The 16,020-nt window shown below is 33.7% G+C and overlaps 2 protein-coding genes and 1 long non-coding RNA gene across 8 annotated transcripts; 2 read left to right on the top strand and 1 right to left on the bottom strand.

Annotated features, from left to right (window-relative positions):
• The first annotated feature begins 472 nt into the window (after positions 1-472).
• Positions 473-2,383, top strand: LOC110788038 (uncharacterized). Of its 2 annotated transcripts, none has more exons than XM_021992677.2 (4): positions 473-981; positions 1,093-1,372; positions 1,829-1,912; positions 2,149-2,383. In XM_021992677.2, the coding sequence occupies exons 1-4, from the start codon at positions 800-802 to the stop codon at positions 2,203-2,205; spliced, it is 603 nt and encodes a 200-aa protein (XP_021848369.1). In that variant the 5' UTR covers positions 473-799; the 3' UTR covers positions 2,206-2,383. The 2 variants fall into 2 exon arrangements, with proteins under 2 accessions (XP_021848369.1, XP_021848368.1); XM_021992676.2 differs by having other exon boundaries at positions 493-981; positions 1,090-1,372.
• Positions 2,384-2,623: 240 nt separating this feature from the next.
• Positions 2,624-11,753, bottom strand: LOC110788037 (uncharacterized). Of its 5 annotated transcripts, XR_008930290.1 has the most exons (14): positions 11,365-11,753; positions 11,219-11,281; positions 11,033-11,119; positions 10,381-10,479; positions 7,204-7,299; positions 7,045-7,110; positions 6,859-6,949; positions 6,614-6,681; positions 6,462-6,527; positions 4,349-4,399; positions 3,956-4,020; positions 3,667-3,747; positions 3,468-3,564; positions 2,624-2,869 (listed from the first exon to the last, which is right to left on the bottom strand). XR_008930290.1 is itself a non-coding variant. In XM_021992674.2 (13 exons), exons 1-12 carry the CDS (start codon positions 11,575-11,577, stop codon positions 3,690-3,692), a joined length of 1,023 nt encoding a protein of 340 aa, XP_021848366.1. In that variant the 5' UTR covers positions 11,578-11,752; the 3' UTR covers positions 2,624-2,869; positions 3,667-3,689. The 5 variants fall into 5 exon arrangements, 1 of the variants encoding a protein (XP_021848366.1); XR_008930289.1 differs by having other exon boundaries at positions 3,468-3,747; positions 11,365-11,752; XR_002533227.2 differs by lacking the exon at positions 3,468-3,564 and having other exon boundaries at positions 3,565-3,747; positions 11,365-11,752.
• An 88-nt stretch (positions 11,754-11,841) lies between these two features.
• On the top strand, positions 11,842-15,422 carry LOC130470282 (uncharacterized). Its single transcript, XR_008930291.1, has 2 exons — positions 11,842-12,626; positions 15,155-15,422. It is a non-coding gene; the product is annotated as an uncharacterized lncRNA (long non-coding RNA).
• The last annotated feature ends 598 nt before the right edge of the window (positions 15,423-16,020 follow it).

The following is a 16,020-nucleotide window of genomic DNA, read 5'->3' as shown; positions in this document are numbered from 1 at the left end:
AACTGGACCGAAAAACTTCTGATCCGAACCTGACTCGTATCGGCAGTAAACCGAGCAAAATTGTGCCCGAATTCGACATACACCCGAACCAAACTCTACCGCGAACTAAATCAAACCGGTATAAAACCATTTAAACCCGAACTAGTTCAAACCGAAACCGACTCGAATCCAAAACAGTACATCACCCAACTTCATCTGAATTCAAAATTATCCAAATCGATCAGGATTAAAACATTAACCCGACATTATCCGATTTCGACGTGATTTGAATCGTTTATAACCGATCCAAAACCGGATTTGACAACCTTGGTCATGAGTATACAAATGAACTCAGTTAAGGGAGAGCCCATTTAAAAGCGCTTCCATTCAATATTTGAGCCTTTAAAGTTTAAAGCCCGGTGGAGTGTGTGGCCCGTGTGGGTGAAGATGCAGAAACGTTACTTTGATTTCTTGCCCTCATCCATACTTGATAATCCGTATTTCCCCAGTCCCTACACAAAACTTAGCAATAAATTAAGTAAAGAAATATCAGCCAAACCAAAAAACACACATAAAACTAGAGGAAGGTAGGAAAATAAAAATGAGAACCCAGAACAGCCAGAGCAAAACCTCCCCAGAAAGCCAGAGAAACATCAACATACTTCTCAAACTGTCAAACCCAGTTTCTTCAACTGATTTCAGCTCTAAACCTCATCTACAATCTTAGATCTTAAGGTACAATACCATTCATCTTCGTTAATCTATCTATACTATTTCTGATTTTCCGCCCTTTCTGCAGTTTTAAGTATATACAATATACATGGAAAGAGATGAGAAAAATCTAACTAAATCCCCTGAACCCGAATTTGTGCTGCAGTGGGGGAAGAGACTTAGATGTGTTCGAGTTAAAAATCCGAATTTCAATTCGAAATCTGCGGGAGGAATCCGCCAGAAAATCACATCTCGCATCGTAACAGACGATGGCGACCGCATAAACAGCAGGTAAATAAAACTATACCATAATACCCAGCTTTTGATTAGTTTTAATTTGTAATTTTTGGGGAATTTTTATTGAGTATTTTGTTGAATGGTTGTTGGGTTGAATTGAAGAAGTTCCGAGCCGCCGGAAAATGCGAAATCACCCGAAAAAGAGGAGCGTTACTACTTGACGAGGGGGTCGTCCGTCGGGGAGGAGAGAGAAAATGGGAAGGCGTTCATGGCAGAAGGAAATGGTTATGCGATGGCGGCGCAAGAAAGAGGGAGTTCGCTATGGCCAAAGCTTTTTATTAGTTTATCGAGTAAAGAGAAGGAAGAAGATTTTCTGGCCATGAAAGGGTGTAAGCTTCCTCAAAGACCTAAAAAGAGGGCTAAATTGATTCAACGTACTTTACTTGTAAGTTCCTCAACATCAAATATTATGTTTACTTTCTGAACATTGAATTTATTTTTTAATTTGATGATTTCTGAAATTTGGTGGTGAATGGTGATGTGGTTTTTAAGAATCCGTTCTGGTGAATTGGGAAACCGCCATATAGACGAGATTCAATCTTCAATACCACCCCTAAGATGATATTATCGTGATTTATTATGAATGTCCATGGTCTTAGATGCCAACCCTAAGAATATGTTATAAATTTTAAAGATTAGGTTAATATGGTGTTGAAGATGTTACTCCGTATAAATTTTTTAAGCATAAAGGTTAGGTAATAGGGTTTTTGATTTGAGTTGCCGTAATCTGCTTTGATGTTGATTGGTTTCGTGTGGTTGACGATTTTCTGATATGAAATTCTTATAATAAACTGGGTTTTGGCTGATTGGTGGTGTGGTGTGTGGTGTGTGGTGTGGGCAGTTGGTGAGTCCAGGAGCATGGTTGTCTGATACTCCTATGTGCCAAGAGAGGTATGAAGTTAAAGAAAAGAAGACTCCCAAGAAGGTACTCAACTATCATATGCCCTTTTCCAATTCTTTTTTATTTTTATTTTTATTTTTATTTTTATTTTTATTTTTAATTGGAAGGTATAGATCCTGAATTAGCACATATTAGAATTTTGAGGATTCCACTACGTTTTACTTCTATATTCTAATTGTAGTTTGGTTTTGGATTTATTGATATTCTATGATAAAACAGTTTTGTTCTTAATGCATATTGGTTGCTATGTAATGAAACAGAGACCAAGAGGATTGAAGGCCATGGGTATGGGAACTATGGAGAGCGATTCAGAGTAACACGAGCTCCATTTGATTGATGCCCTTTTGTTATTCTTTTTAGGATTTTCTACACCTCTCATTTCCTTCTACACAATTGTAATTTAGTTAAGTTAATCAATGATTCTTCTTCTCTTAACCATGAATTGAAGGAACAACTGTGCATCCATTTTGTATATGAAATCTCCAAATTATTTGAGATTTTGGCTAACTGGAAATAAACTTTTGCAATATACAGATATACGGAGTATTTCGTATTCAAGTATAACTTGTTGAAAAAAGAATATGAATCTGCTTTGTTGAATAATTCACCTCATAAGAATCCCTAGAGTTGCACATTTGCTTACCGGCCTCCCAAGCTTTTGATATTTTCTACGGAATAAACAGGAATTTTGAAGGACAATCTCCTCTTTCAAATTTTGCTTTTTGACAATTGTACTCCGTAAAACACCCGACTATTTTGACAATTAGTGAAACCTGGAGTATATAAATAAGAATAAAAAATACGAAGTACTCCGTATAACATTTTCCCTATGGTATAGTTTGGACACATAATTTACAGGGTACTTGGGGCCTTGGGGGTGGACACATAATCTGTTGTTTCTTTTCCGTATCATCCCCTGCTTCCTTATAATTCGTATTGATTGTCTCCACTTTGACACAAAGGTTTCTCTATTCCGTATACCTGCATAAACATGACAATATCATAATTGTCATCAGTCTAACAGAAATAGCAAAAAGTACATTGTACTTTTGTTTAATGTATTTGGTAACATTATAGGTTTATTGGGCAACTTTTAAAGGCCTCTTGGAACTTTTTAAGGAACCAAGCTCTTCAAGCAAAGCTTTTCCTGAACAAATTGAGTCCGAGCTCAAGCTCTCAAGGTTAAGTGATCTTTGATCCCATACTCAAACATTCCAACCCTTGGGCTCAGCTTCTCACGTCTAAATCCCAACTTGGTGCATCAGAATTCCGAGCACTTGCATCCAGCAAGGTCTAGTAACTGGATTTACAGTTCTTCTGGAGTTCGGAATGAGGTAGGGATGCTACTTACTTGGAGCCTTGAGCCCAGTTAGTAAGCTATGTTCCCACTCTTCTCAGGGGTTACTTCAAGCCACCTGGTCCAAGTGGCCAAGCCCGAGATTGGTGGGGGCACATATGGGGGACCATTTTTTTAAAAAAAAACACACATTCTATGATCCATCATCAAGATGCTTTGTTTATTAGCTGATTCAGTTACTAAGTGCTATTTTACTACAACTGAGGTAACCTAACCACTAACCAGAGGCCCGCACTGAAAGAACTGAAGCGAAAATCAGTTGGTGTTTAGCCGAAAACAACACTGGCATAAGTAAATATAATCACACAAGCAATGATACCTGCGAAGGATGAATAAGGATTTTGGCTGTACGGAGTAGATCTTGTGAAAAACAAAATTAGTGACAGATCTCATTTCAATACTGTACTTTTTTACCACATACATTTTCTCTGCAGAAACGCAAGTTTAATTGCCCATCGACTTTGCCGCTTGAAGCATTTCAACTATGAGTGTCTTCACACCCCTGATAGTAAAACGAAAGGAGGGAGGTTAATTTCTGCCTGGTTCACTGAGTTGTTCATGTTCTCAACAGATGAAGGGAATTTCCAATCACTTGCAGGTAACAGGTGTCTAAACCAATTACCTCTTTGGACAAGATTTTAGGAGGTTTCATTCTTGTAAAATAAAATTACCGATTGAGGAAAGTCTTTAGAGATCATTCAGTGACTTACTTTCTATCAACTGCTGGTCTAGGAAATGGAACTCGAAGCTTGTAGCTTTTCCCCATACAGCTTACCTGAAACAATAGACAAATGACTGTCAACTATGCTTCATCTGTCAGTGGAGCCAACTCTAACTTGAATATTTGATGAGCGCAATAAAGCTAGAACTTAGGTCCTCTTACCAAACAGAAGTTCAGTTCAATGGCTCAATATATAAATGACTACTAATACTTGCTAAACTCCATTGATAAAGAAACCTCTATATATCAATGCAATTCGCATGAATCACTTCAGATCTGACGCAATATCAGAATAGCTGTTGTATATCAACTATCAAGTCACTGAAACAGAAATACAAACTGCAATCATACGAAACAGCAAGCAGGCAAAACATTGAATCACCTTGACGTTGAAACCGAGTTGGTCTACATCCAGAATGTAAGCAGATTCCACCTGCAAAAATATACACTCGTTTCAACGGGGCTGAAAAGAATTTTCACTTGCCAATTCATCTATTGCAGTACTGCTTGACGGTGACCCTCTCTTCATCGCCCACTCTCTCTTCCCCATCCCCCAGCATGTGATACCCATCCGACCAATTGGTTTTCATGTCAGAATTATTGGTTCAACATGACATCTTTGTAAAGGTAAATGCTACTTCGTACAGTACACTCTTTATCTTATACAAGGATAAGTCCTTTAGAGCTGGATCATAAAAACTACATGGGTAGTAATTACGAAATATTCACAGGTTTAAAATCCAACACAAGCACTGATTCTCATATAAAAATAAGTACTCATATGTCCCTTTAAGGGTGTGTTCTCTAAACTTATCTAAACTGAACTTTAACTTATCTGACTTATAGGACCTTATTTAACTTATAAGACCTTATAGGACCTCATAATACCTTAGTAAACCTTATTGGGCCTTATTTAAAGTTTATTAGATTATCTCTAAACTTTTAGCCATTAGAATATTTATAATAGGTGACTGCAAAAATTAACAAAAATAAATTAATAATGTAGTTATTAATTTAAATAATAAATAATTACTCCGGATGTCTTTTATGTTATTAATATTATTAAATAACGTAGTTATTAATTTAACTTCTTATATTAATAAATAATAATTACTCTGGATGTCTTTTATGTTATTAATATTATTACTCTAATACTTTATTTTTAAAATCCAAGTTCGAACCCGACTTAAAATCCGACCCAATTCGACAGTTTCATCATAATTATATTGATAATAATTAATAATAACACAATAATTAATACTTACATATCGTTGGTAATTTTTAACCGTAAATTAGTAACCATAAATTATTTAAATATAGCGACGTAAATATAATTTATTTAATACAACAACATAAATAATAGAATATATAATAATGGTACTAGTAAAGTAATCATAATATTACATACTTTATTCATTGGAACATTATACAATCTTATTAGAACTTACAAGACTTTATTGTAGGACTTTATTGGAACTTATAGGACCTTATTTAACTTATACTTCCTCCGCTCATAAATACTCGCAACGTTTGTGACTTTCACGCATGCCAATGCACATTTAGATCGTCAATATCTTAAATTCTCTCCAAGCAAAAATTATAAAAATTTGATATTTTGAAAATGCGTATTGAGACGAATCTAACAAGATCCCACATGGCAATGTCTTATTGTAGAACTTTATTGGAACTTATAGGACCTTATTTAACTTATACTTCCTCCGTTCATAAATACTCGCAACGTTTGTCACTTTCACGCATGCCAATGCACAATTTAGATCGTCAATATCTTAAATTCTCTCCAAGCAAAAATTATAAAAAGTTGATATTTTGAAAATACGTATTGAGACGAATCTAACAAGATCCCACATGGCAATGTTTTATTTGACATATAAATCATCAACAATAGTCAAAATGGAAAATGTGAATAGTGTAAAAATACCAAACGTTGCGAGTATTTATGAACAAAGGAAGTATAACCCTATTGGAACTCATCTAAACTTAGATTGCGTTCTATTCACCTGATTTCCACTTATTTTTCCTAAACTTATCTTATCTGAACTTATCTGAACTTAACTGAACTTATCTGAACTTATCCGAACTTAACTGAACTTATCTGAACTTATTAGAACTTATCAAAACTTATTTTAGTTATAAATTGTACTTGGCCAACCCTTATTTTTCCTGAACTTATCTTATCTGAACTTATTTGAACTTAACTGAACTTATCTGAACTTATTTTTCCTGAAATAAGTGGAAACAAGGTGAACAGAACAGGGCCTTATAGGGCCTGAAACTTATTTAAATAAGGTCCTATAAGTTGAAGAGAACACCCCTTTAAGTTTACAAACCAGAACTCCCAAGGCATATGCACCAGAAATCCCATAATAAACCTGCTACATTATGCCCCCCTTTTTTTTATGTATGTTTGTGTACGCATGAGTCAGGACAAGAATGTATGTCACATTGTTAAAATGATAAAGGCGCATTGAATTTACCGGTATGGTAGTTGAATACTGCACAATTAGCTTTGTGTCTTCTTCATGATCCTTGTTCATATGGGACTGACAAGCGAGAAGGATGTGTTATCAAAAATAAAAATCAGAGTTGTTATTAGTAGTAATAGACTGCCACCTTGTGAGAGAAATACCGCTATAGGCTTAGAGAACTCAGATATTGGATCTGCTTTTGCTGCACTGTACTCCTCTCTGCCGAATTCTGGCAAGAAATGAAATCAAGTTAATAATCTCAGAAAGACCCACAGCAGGATTACTTAAAAGCCACGCTACCAAAAGCATCTAAAAAGGAAATATAGCCACTATTTGCATGTATGCTCAACTTGGAATATTAGGATACTAGCCCCATTTGGGTGTCAAAACAGAGAATTAAACAAACCTCCTGAGCCCAATAAGGCTGTTGCAACTCCAGAAACATACCGAACTACTTTTGGCTGGATCTTCAAAAATCGGAAGTCGCCAAAGTCGACCTTCACATTCCAAAGATCAGTGTTTTAGTATCATGAACAATGAAGACAAAGTACCCAAGACAAGTATTTGCCCCCGAAAGGTGTATTAGCCATACCCAAAAGGCACTAGGATGTTTAGCCAAATAAGCAATACGAACAGCTTCTCTATCTTCTTCAGCAACCTAAAAATTTACTGACATGAGCTACATTCAGAAAGTAGACTGCTTAGGCCTTACAGGGTCATAAAAAAACTTGAACATGAGAGGGAGCCTTACAGCAACTGCATCACCATGCAGAGTAATTACTAAATCAGTCCTGTCTTCTGGATCTTTTGCCACGAGTAGTGAGCACTGTGGATTGGCCAATAGGTCCTGAAAATCCAGAAATGAAAGTGTGAAGACTAAAGAGGACATCCAATACACTTCAAAAGACGCTTAGGTTTGACAGAAAAAAAAAAATTAATGATTTTCAATTCAAACTCTAAATCACTTTCTGGGAGATGATGAAGCATGGAATAAAATAAACGCTAAACAGATTAAGACAAAGGCATGATGAAGCAAATACGATATGTAACATATAAGTCATCAAAGGGATGAGGTTTAAAGATGACATTTACAAATCAAAAGCAACTTTGGAATGAACTTATCATGCTGCCGAATGTCTGCCGAGGTTCAAAGGCACTAAGTTTCACTTATATAGTAGAACCTTAATGTGTCAGCTTAGAAAGGCTTAACAAGCAGTGACAGTATCCAGTCAAGACAGAAATTCAGATTCCTAAGCAGACTGGAGGACAAAGGAGGAAATACCCTATGACCTCTAGTTCCCATAAATTTCCTAAACAGGTTTATCATGAATGGCTAGTTGGCTACTGACATTAGCACTGCCAACTCCTTTTCAGATAGTGTTCAATCCGAATCAAACCCTAGCAAGGGGGAGGATAATCAACTACTCAACTAGATAAGTATTGTTCCTTCAAATTCTGTTCTGTTCATTGCTTAAGGGTTGTTATGCTCAAAAACAAATTATCCAACCCCAGCGATTTGCAAATTTTCAATGTTCGGGTAGCAGAATCATCAATTCCAGAATCCAGGGACTAAGTGCTTTGCCTGTGCACAGTAAAATCACAACACAAAATAAACTGTAAGATATTAACAAGAAAAAGAACAATTTATCTGTGTAGTCAGTCTAGTCACAACTGGAAATACCTCCCTTTCAAGCTTATCATGCTACACTTCCAAGTAAGGGGTAATATGATTGATGGGAATTTTTCAGCGAAAAATAATCTACTATAGAATAGCTGTTGAGTATTGAACCTCGTATATGAGTGTGCACATGCGAGTTTCCAATTGCTTTGAGATGGAAAGTCACTTAGTCCTGTCAGTGATCCAACTCCATCACCTCCTTTATAGGTGCAACCACATCCATTTTACAGATATTGAAGCAAAGGTGGCTACTTTTTAGACATTAGGCCTTTCATATGAAGTAGGTAGACTATAGTTATGCACAGCTAACATTTGAGAAAGAATGTTGAGAGTTGAAAATCATCTATTTGTGTGCACATGTGAGTTGTTGTCTCACATTGGAAATGAGGAGAGATAAAAGCCAATTTAAAGTGTGTTTATTCTAGTTAGAGCTGCAGCAGAAATTTATCTTCTACGGAGTAATAGATAATACGGAAAGATAAGATGCAGAAGTTTGACGAGATAGGATATTGCGTAAGTACTTGGCTTGAACAAAAACAATTCTTGTGAAGAAAATATATTTTATAACATTCTACATTAATCTGAATTGGATACTTGTACTATTCACAAAAGGGTAAACAAAGATTTGTTTACATTTACACATTCCTTTCTTCAGTTATTTTCTTTCACTCCCATTTTTTTTTCTTATAGTTAGTTTCTCTTTCCTAGTTTCAATATCCATATAAGGAGAAATGCCCACAATTCTCAACCTCGTCCACAATTTGAATTCAAAATTTGGACAAACAAATTGCATTATTAAGCTGGCTACACGAATTTTACAGTTACTCTTTATGTTCCCTTTTAGTAGGATAAAACCAATCACAGTTCTATTATTTCTTCATGTAATCTTTTAACATGGGACAATATTTAACAAGTTCAAGCACGTTGGAACTTGCTACCTGATACAACCTTGGTTAACATGTCTGCAAGATTCTCATTACTCGTTAGTGTGTACCTTCATCAGAGAAATATTACCTTTCTCTGTGACATCCTATACAAAATGATAACTAACATCAATATGTTTGGCAGGAGAATGATGAACGTGATTCTTTGCGGGTGAGGTTCATTTTGGCTTTCATAACTCAGATTCATACATTCGTGCTTAATACCCTAATCATCTAGAGGAGCCACGACACGCCTCTAGATAGTATCAGTGTAGAACCTAACAAGAACACCATGCGGAGAATTATGGTTGTGAGACCTTCTAGATGATTCGGTGATTTAGCAAGAATGTGTGAATCTGAGTTGTGATAGCCAAAGTGCGGAGTCACTTGACTAAGAATCAGGTTCATAAAGCTCGTAGCGAAGATATACATATTAGGTATCATTAGGAAGGTAATATTTCTTTAATAAAGGTACGACTAATGAGAATCTTGATTTAACCAAGGTTGTGCTTGGACTAGCTAAGCATTGTTCCGTGTTAAAAGATTACATAAAGAAATAATAGAAATACAATTAACTTGATCCTAGTAACAAGCTTCATAAGCGATCATTGTAAAAATGGTGTAGTTGGCTTAATGACGCAATTTGTTTGTCCAAATTTGAATTCTCCAAAATTATGAACGAGATGGAGAATTGTGGGCATTTCCTCCATAATTAGATATTGAAAATACAAAAGCTATAATAAGGAAAGAGAAACAAAATATAAGGAGAAGAGAAAGGAAGCGAGTGAAAGAAAATAACAATAGGAGAAATGTGAAAGGTTTAGGATTGTAACGATTGTTTAAATGTATATCAGTCATTGTTCAGCCTTTACAAATAATACAAGTATGAAGTATCTGATGTAATCATCATATTATTGTAGAATCTTTTTAACATATTAGCAAAATACTTAGGCAAAACATGATGTAATATCTCTTGAGTCTCGAGTGAATAGACTTGCCAAAGTTTTAGAGGTTTAAGAAGAACAAGTGATGAAATTATAATTCTCTCCTACCTGGTTCAAAGTCAATTTTAATGATGCTAAAGATTATACGCTAGTCCCTAGTCTTTTCTCATGTAAATCCAACTAGTCACTGCTGTTTTATCTCAGATAAATATCAAGAACATTGACCTGTTCTTCACTTACAAGACAACTTGTATGTTCCTTCCTCACTTAACTTAAAAATAAAAATAAATAAAAAATAAAAGGCCATCCAGCTCATAGCCTCATAACATTTACCAAACTTGGACTGGGGGTGTCAAGCACCAATACTTCTATAAGAAACAAACCTGTGTATGAACAGCCAAGCTGCTGACTGCCAAGATCGGAGATCCATCTGCATCACAAGCAAAGTCTACCATCGATCCTGACGGATAACCGTCATATTTCTGCATGTTTCAAAAGATATGGGGAAATTAAGCAAACATTTCGGATAGAAACTGCTGGACTTCAACCACCCCCAATCTGAAGAATATGGAAATAAAAAGGTGTTGAAAACTTGAAATTCAATCACATACATGATTGATTTCAACGTAATGACCATTTCAACAAATACACATCAATATTAACCAAATAAAATTCATATTATGTAAAACAACAATGTCTAATCAAACTTTCATCAAGCACTCATCATGCCAACTCTGTACAAATCAATTTTAATGCAATAAAACTCGTATACTAATAATGTCTAATCAAAATTTCAATGATGGAGGAACACTCGTCATTCAACTCAGTATACATGAATACTAACATAAGAGCTCATATAACAGCATCATCTATTAAAACTTTCAACGAACACTCATCACTCCAACACTGTACACATGAATAATTAAGGCGATAAAGCTCATATAACAACAATTCTTATAAAACATACTCCTATTTCCGTAAACCGTAATGATAAAAAATAATCAAAAAGAATTTTGATAAGAAGTGTGGAGAAACCTTAGAGAAGGTAGAAAGCATTCCGCGAGTAGTATTAGCAAGAGCCGTTCGAATTTCTTCCACAGGTGGAAGCCTAGCTGCCTTTTCCTGAAATTGTCATTTACAAAAATTCAATTCAAGCAACAACAAAATCTAAAAATATAGCAAATTCGAATTCAATTTTTACGGACATTTTGAGTTAGAGACCTGGTGAGATTGAATACGTTGAAAGATTTCAACCTCATCAACAGCATTTCCAGCCACTACTGTCTGAAAACAACAACAAAAGTTCATAAATTTGATTGCAATAACAGACGAAACCCTAGATAGGAATTGAAAAAGGAAAAGATCACCTGAGAGAAGCGTGGTTGAGAGGCGGCAGCCATGGGAGCGGAGACGAACGTGCGGCGAGGAGAGAGAAAATAAGAGGCGGAGGAGGACTTGAAAACGGCGGAGTTGGGAAAAGGAAGAAGGAGGAAGTTGGAGGAAATGATGGTTGAATGGAAGCGAGAAATTGGGAGAATTGAGCACCGGAGAGTAGTTGGTAACACCATCATGTTCCTCATCTTCTGGAGAAAACTTTTTTGATTGGGAAACTCGTTGCAGTTTAACGTTTTCCTTTTCTTGTTGTTGTTAATGAATTTTCAGTTGTATGTTGGTGCTGTTGTTCAATTTTTTTCCTGCTCGAGAACTTGAGACGTGGTGCAGTGATGAACTGCTGGAGTGCTGGTGATTGGTGGTGAGCTACATCGTCCATGGCCACAATTTGAATTATACACTCGGGTACACATCACTGTGCACTCTAATAAATCTTTATTGAGCCTAATGAACATGAAAAATGATTTCAATATAAACCGTAAAATATTTTAATACTCCGTATACGTTTTTAGAATTTAAAATATATGTTCATTTATTATATGTTCTTCTTGTATAAACAATATATTCTTTATATTTGAACTAATTCATTTAAAAACAGTGAACATTGTGTAACTGAGTGCATAAATCACAATTTGGTTCATAACTTTGTGTGTAAACAAACTTAATTAGTATAGGGTTCGTTCGGTATCATCGTCGGTTTCTAGTTTTTGGTTTTGAGAGTCTTGTGATTTAGATTGAATCATGAACTAGAAAATAATCGTACTTATATTAATCATGTTGATTTTGAAAACTGACAACAAAAAACTAGAAACTATTTTTTGTTGTTTTATATTTTGGTTTTTAGTTTTGTAAAAAACTGAAAACTGAAAATAAAAAAACGATATCGAACAGGGCCTAAGTACTCCTGACAGTATGTCCCGTTTACACTCCCAAATCTATATCCCTGGTGATTATACCAGGGTATAGCCATCTATTGCTATACTCCCTCACAAAAGAAAATAAAGAAGCTATATAGGCACGTGCTTTCTCTTAAAAAAAAATTGCATATAAATTTTTCTAAAACCAGAAATCTCACATTTTTGTTTTCTCTCTCCTCATTTTCTCTCTCCCCAAAAGTTTCTCTATCCTCATTTATATGTGATTTTTTTTCTAATCTCAAGTAACAATGTCGATCGGAGAAACCGCTTGAGCTTGCGCCGCCTTATACTTCACGACAATAAAGTCGGTGCCACTAGCTGTAAACTTCTTTTTTCTTTTCTCCTTTTTTGCTTTTAATTTTCTTATTTTCGTGGTTTTTGATTGAATTTATATGTTGATTAGAAGCATTCATGTCTTTGATAACTCGGTAGATTTTTCTTTTTATGTTCTACGTTTCATCAATTTTTATGTGATTTAGGAATTTTCTGGTTGAATCTCCATTTTCTTTCTCCATTTTCTTGCGAATTTTCTTCAAAAATCGGATCTAGAAATTTTTTACGTTCAGATCCATATTTTTTAAAATGTTCATATTTATATATGGTTATTTCATTATGTGAGATTTTGATGTTCATATCACTTTATTATGAAGATTAAATGTATGATTGTTTTTTAAGTTATGGAACTTTATAATTTTCATATTTTGAGAATAAAATGTTCATTTTTGCTGTGTATAATAATTTCATTTTTCATAAAATTGATTTTGTAATATGTAAGTAATTAAAATAAAATATGGTTGACTTGCCAACTTTTTTTCCCAAAAAAGATTTAGAATGTTGTTTATCGGATCTAGATTTTTTGAAGTTCATATGATCGAATGTAGAATTATGTTCATTTTGTGATATTCAAATGTTTATATATATTCTTATTTATTAAGATTAAATTTGTGTTTGTTGATTAAGTTATGCAACTTAGTAATGTTCATTTTATGAGAATACAATGTTCATTTCTGGTACTTATAATATTTTCACTCGTCTTGAAAATAATTTTGTTAATGCACTAGTGATTTATAATTTTCTGTTGAACCATTTTCTATCACTTTTCTTATCAAATTTCTTCTAAAAAAATTCGAATCTAATTTTTTTTTTTTTTTAGATCTAGAACTTTTAAAGGTTTATGTCAGCCTATTACTCCATCTGTCCCACATTACTCGCTACACTTACATTTACACAAAGTTTTAGTTGATAACTGGTCGTTTAGGTATTAAATTGTTATTTTATTGAAAAAGTAGATGTGATATATAGGAGTTAGTGGGGTATTTTTTTCAATTGAATGAGAGAGAAAGTGAGGACCAAACTTTTTTTAATGGGAAGAGAGAGACAATATAATAATTGTGGGGTCATTCCTAATTTAGAAGTGTAACAGGTAATTTGGGACAGACAAAAAGGAAAGTGTAACAAGTAATGTGGGACGGAGGGAGTATTATGTTAATTTGGAAAAACATTGATGTTGTTTTTGTGAGTTTATGATATTCATATCTATTTATTATAAATATTAAATGCATACTCGTTGATTAAAGTCTGAAACTAAATAACGTTCATTCCCTGGGAATATAATGTTCTTTTTTATACCGTATAGTATTGGCATTCGTCTTAAAAAGTATTTTTTTTTCCAGTGTGAGGTGATTTAGAAAGTTTCTGATTAAAATCTAAATTTTCTCTCTCTTTTTACTTGCCACATTTCTTCAAAATATTCAGAACTAGAGTTTTATTTTTGTTCAAATCTTTACATTTTAAGGTTTATATTAATCTATTGTTATGTATATTTTGAAATCTTTGACGTTCATTTTGCGAGATTATGATGTTCACATCTAATTATTATAAAAAATAAACTTATGATGGTTAACTTGATTAAGTTGTGGAACTTAATTAAAAATGTTCATTTTCTGATAATAAAATATTCATTTTCTGAAAGTAAAATGTCCATTTTTCGATAATAAAACTTTCATTTTCTGATAATAAAATCTTTATTATCATAAAGTTTTATGTTCAAATTATGAAAAAGTAAAAGGTAAGATGTTCATAATGTGAATGTGTAGTATGTATAACTATTTAAGTTCATTTTTTATAAGTTCTCTCTTCATTTTCAAAAACACATTTTCATATTGACTTTAATAAAATAATACATAAATTGTGTATATTCATTTTGAAGTACATGTATTATGTTCATTTATAAAATGATTATTATGTTAATAGTGTTTGATTTATATGTTAACAATTCAACATGTTAAATTCATTTTGAGCATGTACATTTATAAAAGGTTGAATGTTGGATCAAGTATAAGCATTTTTTTTAATTCACAATGAATAAGGGGTTCTGCTTCTGGCGACAACATGCTATTGGGTGGTGGTCCCGATCTCGCTTATGGGTTCAAATCAATACATTCTAAGAAAAAAAATATTTGAATATTAATCTCATCGATATCCCCGATCTCACAAGTATCATACCAAATCCCATCAATCGAATCACTTTTTCGAGAAATACGAGACATCTAAGTCATACAAGTAAAGAGATCTTTTCATTGATAAGAAAAAGAAAAAGGGTGAACGGTGATTGGATTGATGATAAAATAGAATCCTAGATCGCAAGCAGGGATTCGATTGATGATGAAGAAAGAGAATTCTTGGTTCCGTTCTCCACGATCCAACTTTCGATTCACTCGTGGGATTATTCTTATATGTTAATTATTATTTAAATATTTTTCATGCTCATCGTTTTCAAATCAGTAAATGTTCATTTTAAAATTAGTTGTGATCATCATATCAAATTACTTACTATTTTCATTTTCAGCCTACAACAATGAGGAAATTGAAACCGTGAAGGTCAAATATTGTGTTCAAATCACACTTCATAGACACATTCAAAAGTACCAGAATTCGAGACTACATCAAAAGCAAGATTCAAGATTGATGAAATAGAAAAATAAGAGGATGATTTGTACAAGTATCTTGTAACTCAAAGTACAATAACTATATTCATTTTAAAATTAGTAAATACTCATTTTTCAATCAATAATGTTCATTTCTATTTTGGTTGAATAAATGAGGATTTCCAAATAGTTAGATAAATGTTTTTGGAATGAGTAGATAAATGTTTAAATTCCAAATAAATAAGTAATGTTCATTTCCAAATAAATAAATAAATGTTAATTTTGTTACCAGTACATTAATGTTCATCTTAAACAACAAAACGACTTCATTTTAGATGATGTACAACCAGGTCTGACAATGCACGGGTACAACCAAAAATTTGCGCCCAAATTTGAGTACGCACGATGTCAATTTCCATAGACACTGTTTAAAGTGGAATGGGTGTAGTTTTTTTGGTGCGAAAATTTCTTATCGTATACAAACCATCAGTCTTAACCACTATGTTAAGATTTCATTGGTAGACCGGGGTTGTAGTTAAGATTGATTGATGGTATTAATTAATTTCCGAAAGACTCTTAACTCAATTTATCCTGAAATAATGTACTCCGTACAAAGTATTAAAAAAGTACTTTTCAGATGGAGTTAGTTCCTACTCCGTCGACTCACTTGAGAGTTCCAATTGATTTGATAGGTCCAAAACATTCAAATTTTCAATTCATTGTGGAAAAGATTGCAACCAAGATTATTTCTTGGGATTCTATTCCCCATCTCAATCCCAGAAGCTAA

The sequence above is a fragment of the Spinacia oleracea genome, chromosome 3 (genome assembly GCF_020520425.1).
Source record: "Spinacia oleracea cultivar Varoflay chromosome 3, BTI_SOV_V1, whole genome shotgun sequence".
In the NCBI taxonomy this organism is placed as follows: Eukaryota; Viridiplantae; Streptophyta; class Magnoliopsida; order Caryophyllales; family Amaranthaceae; genus Spinacia; species Spinacia oleracea.
This window is presented reverse-complemented; position numbering and strand designations above follow the sequence as displayed.

Coding starts and splice junctions, on each gene's coding strand:
- LOC110788037 (XM_021992674.2), bottom strand. CDS start 11,577: ATGAGGAACATGATGGTGTTACCAACTACTCTCCGGTGCTCAATTCTC. Junction 11,120..11,218: donor AACGTATTCAATCTCACCAG/GTCTCTAACTCA, acceptor TGACAATTTCAG/GAAAAGGCAGCTAGGCTTCC. Junction 3,748..3,955: donor AGACCAGCAGTTGATAGAAA/GTAAGTCACTGA, acceptor TTTTACTATCAG/GGGTGTGAAGACACTCATAG.
- LOC110788038 (XM_021992676.2), top strand. CDS start 800: ATGGAAAGAGATGAGAAAAATCTAACTAAATCCCCTGAACCCGAATTT. Junction 982..1,089: donor GGCGACCGCATAAACAGCAG/GTAAATAAAACT, acceptor GTTGAATTGAAG/AAGTTCCGAGCCGCCGGAAA. Junction 1,373..1,828: donor TGATTCAACGTACTTTACTT/GTAAGTTCCTCA, acceptor TGGTGTGGGCAG/TTGGTGAGTCCAGGAGCATG.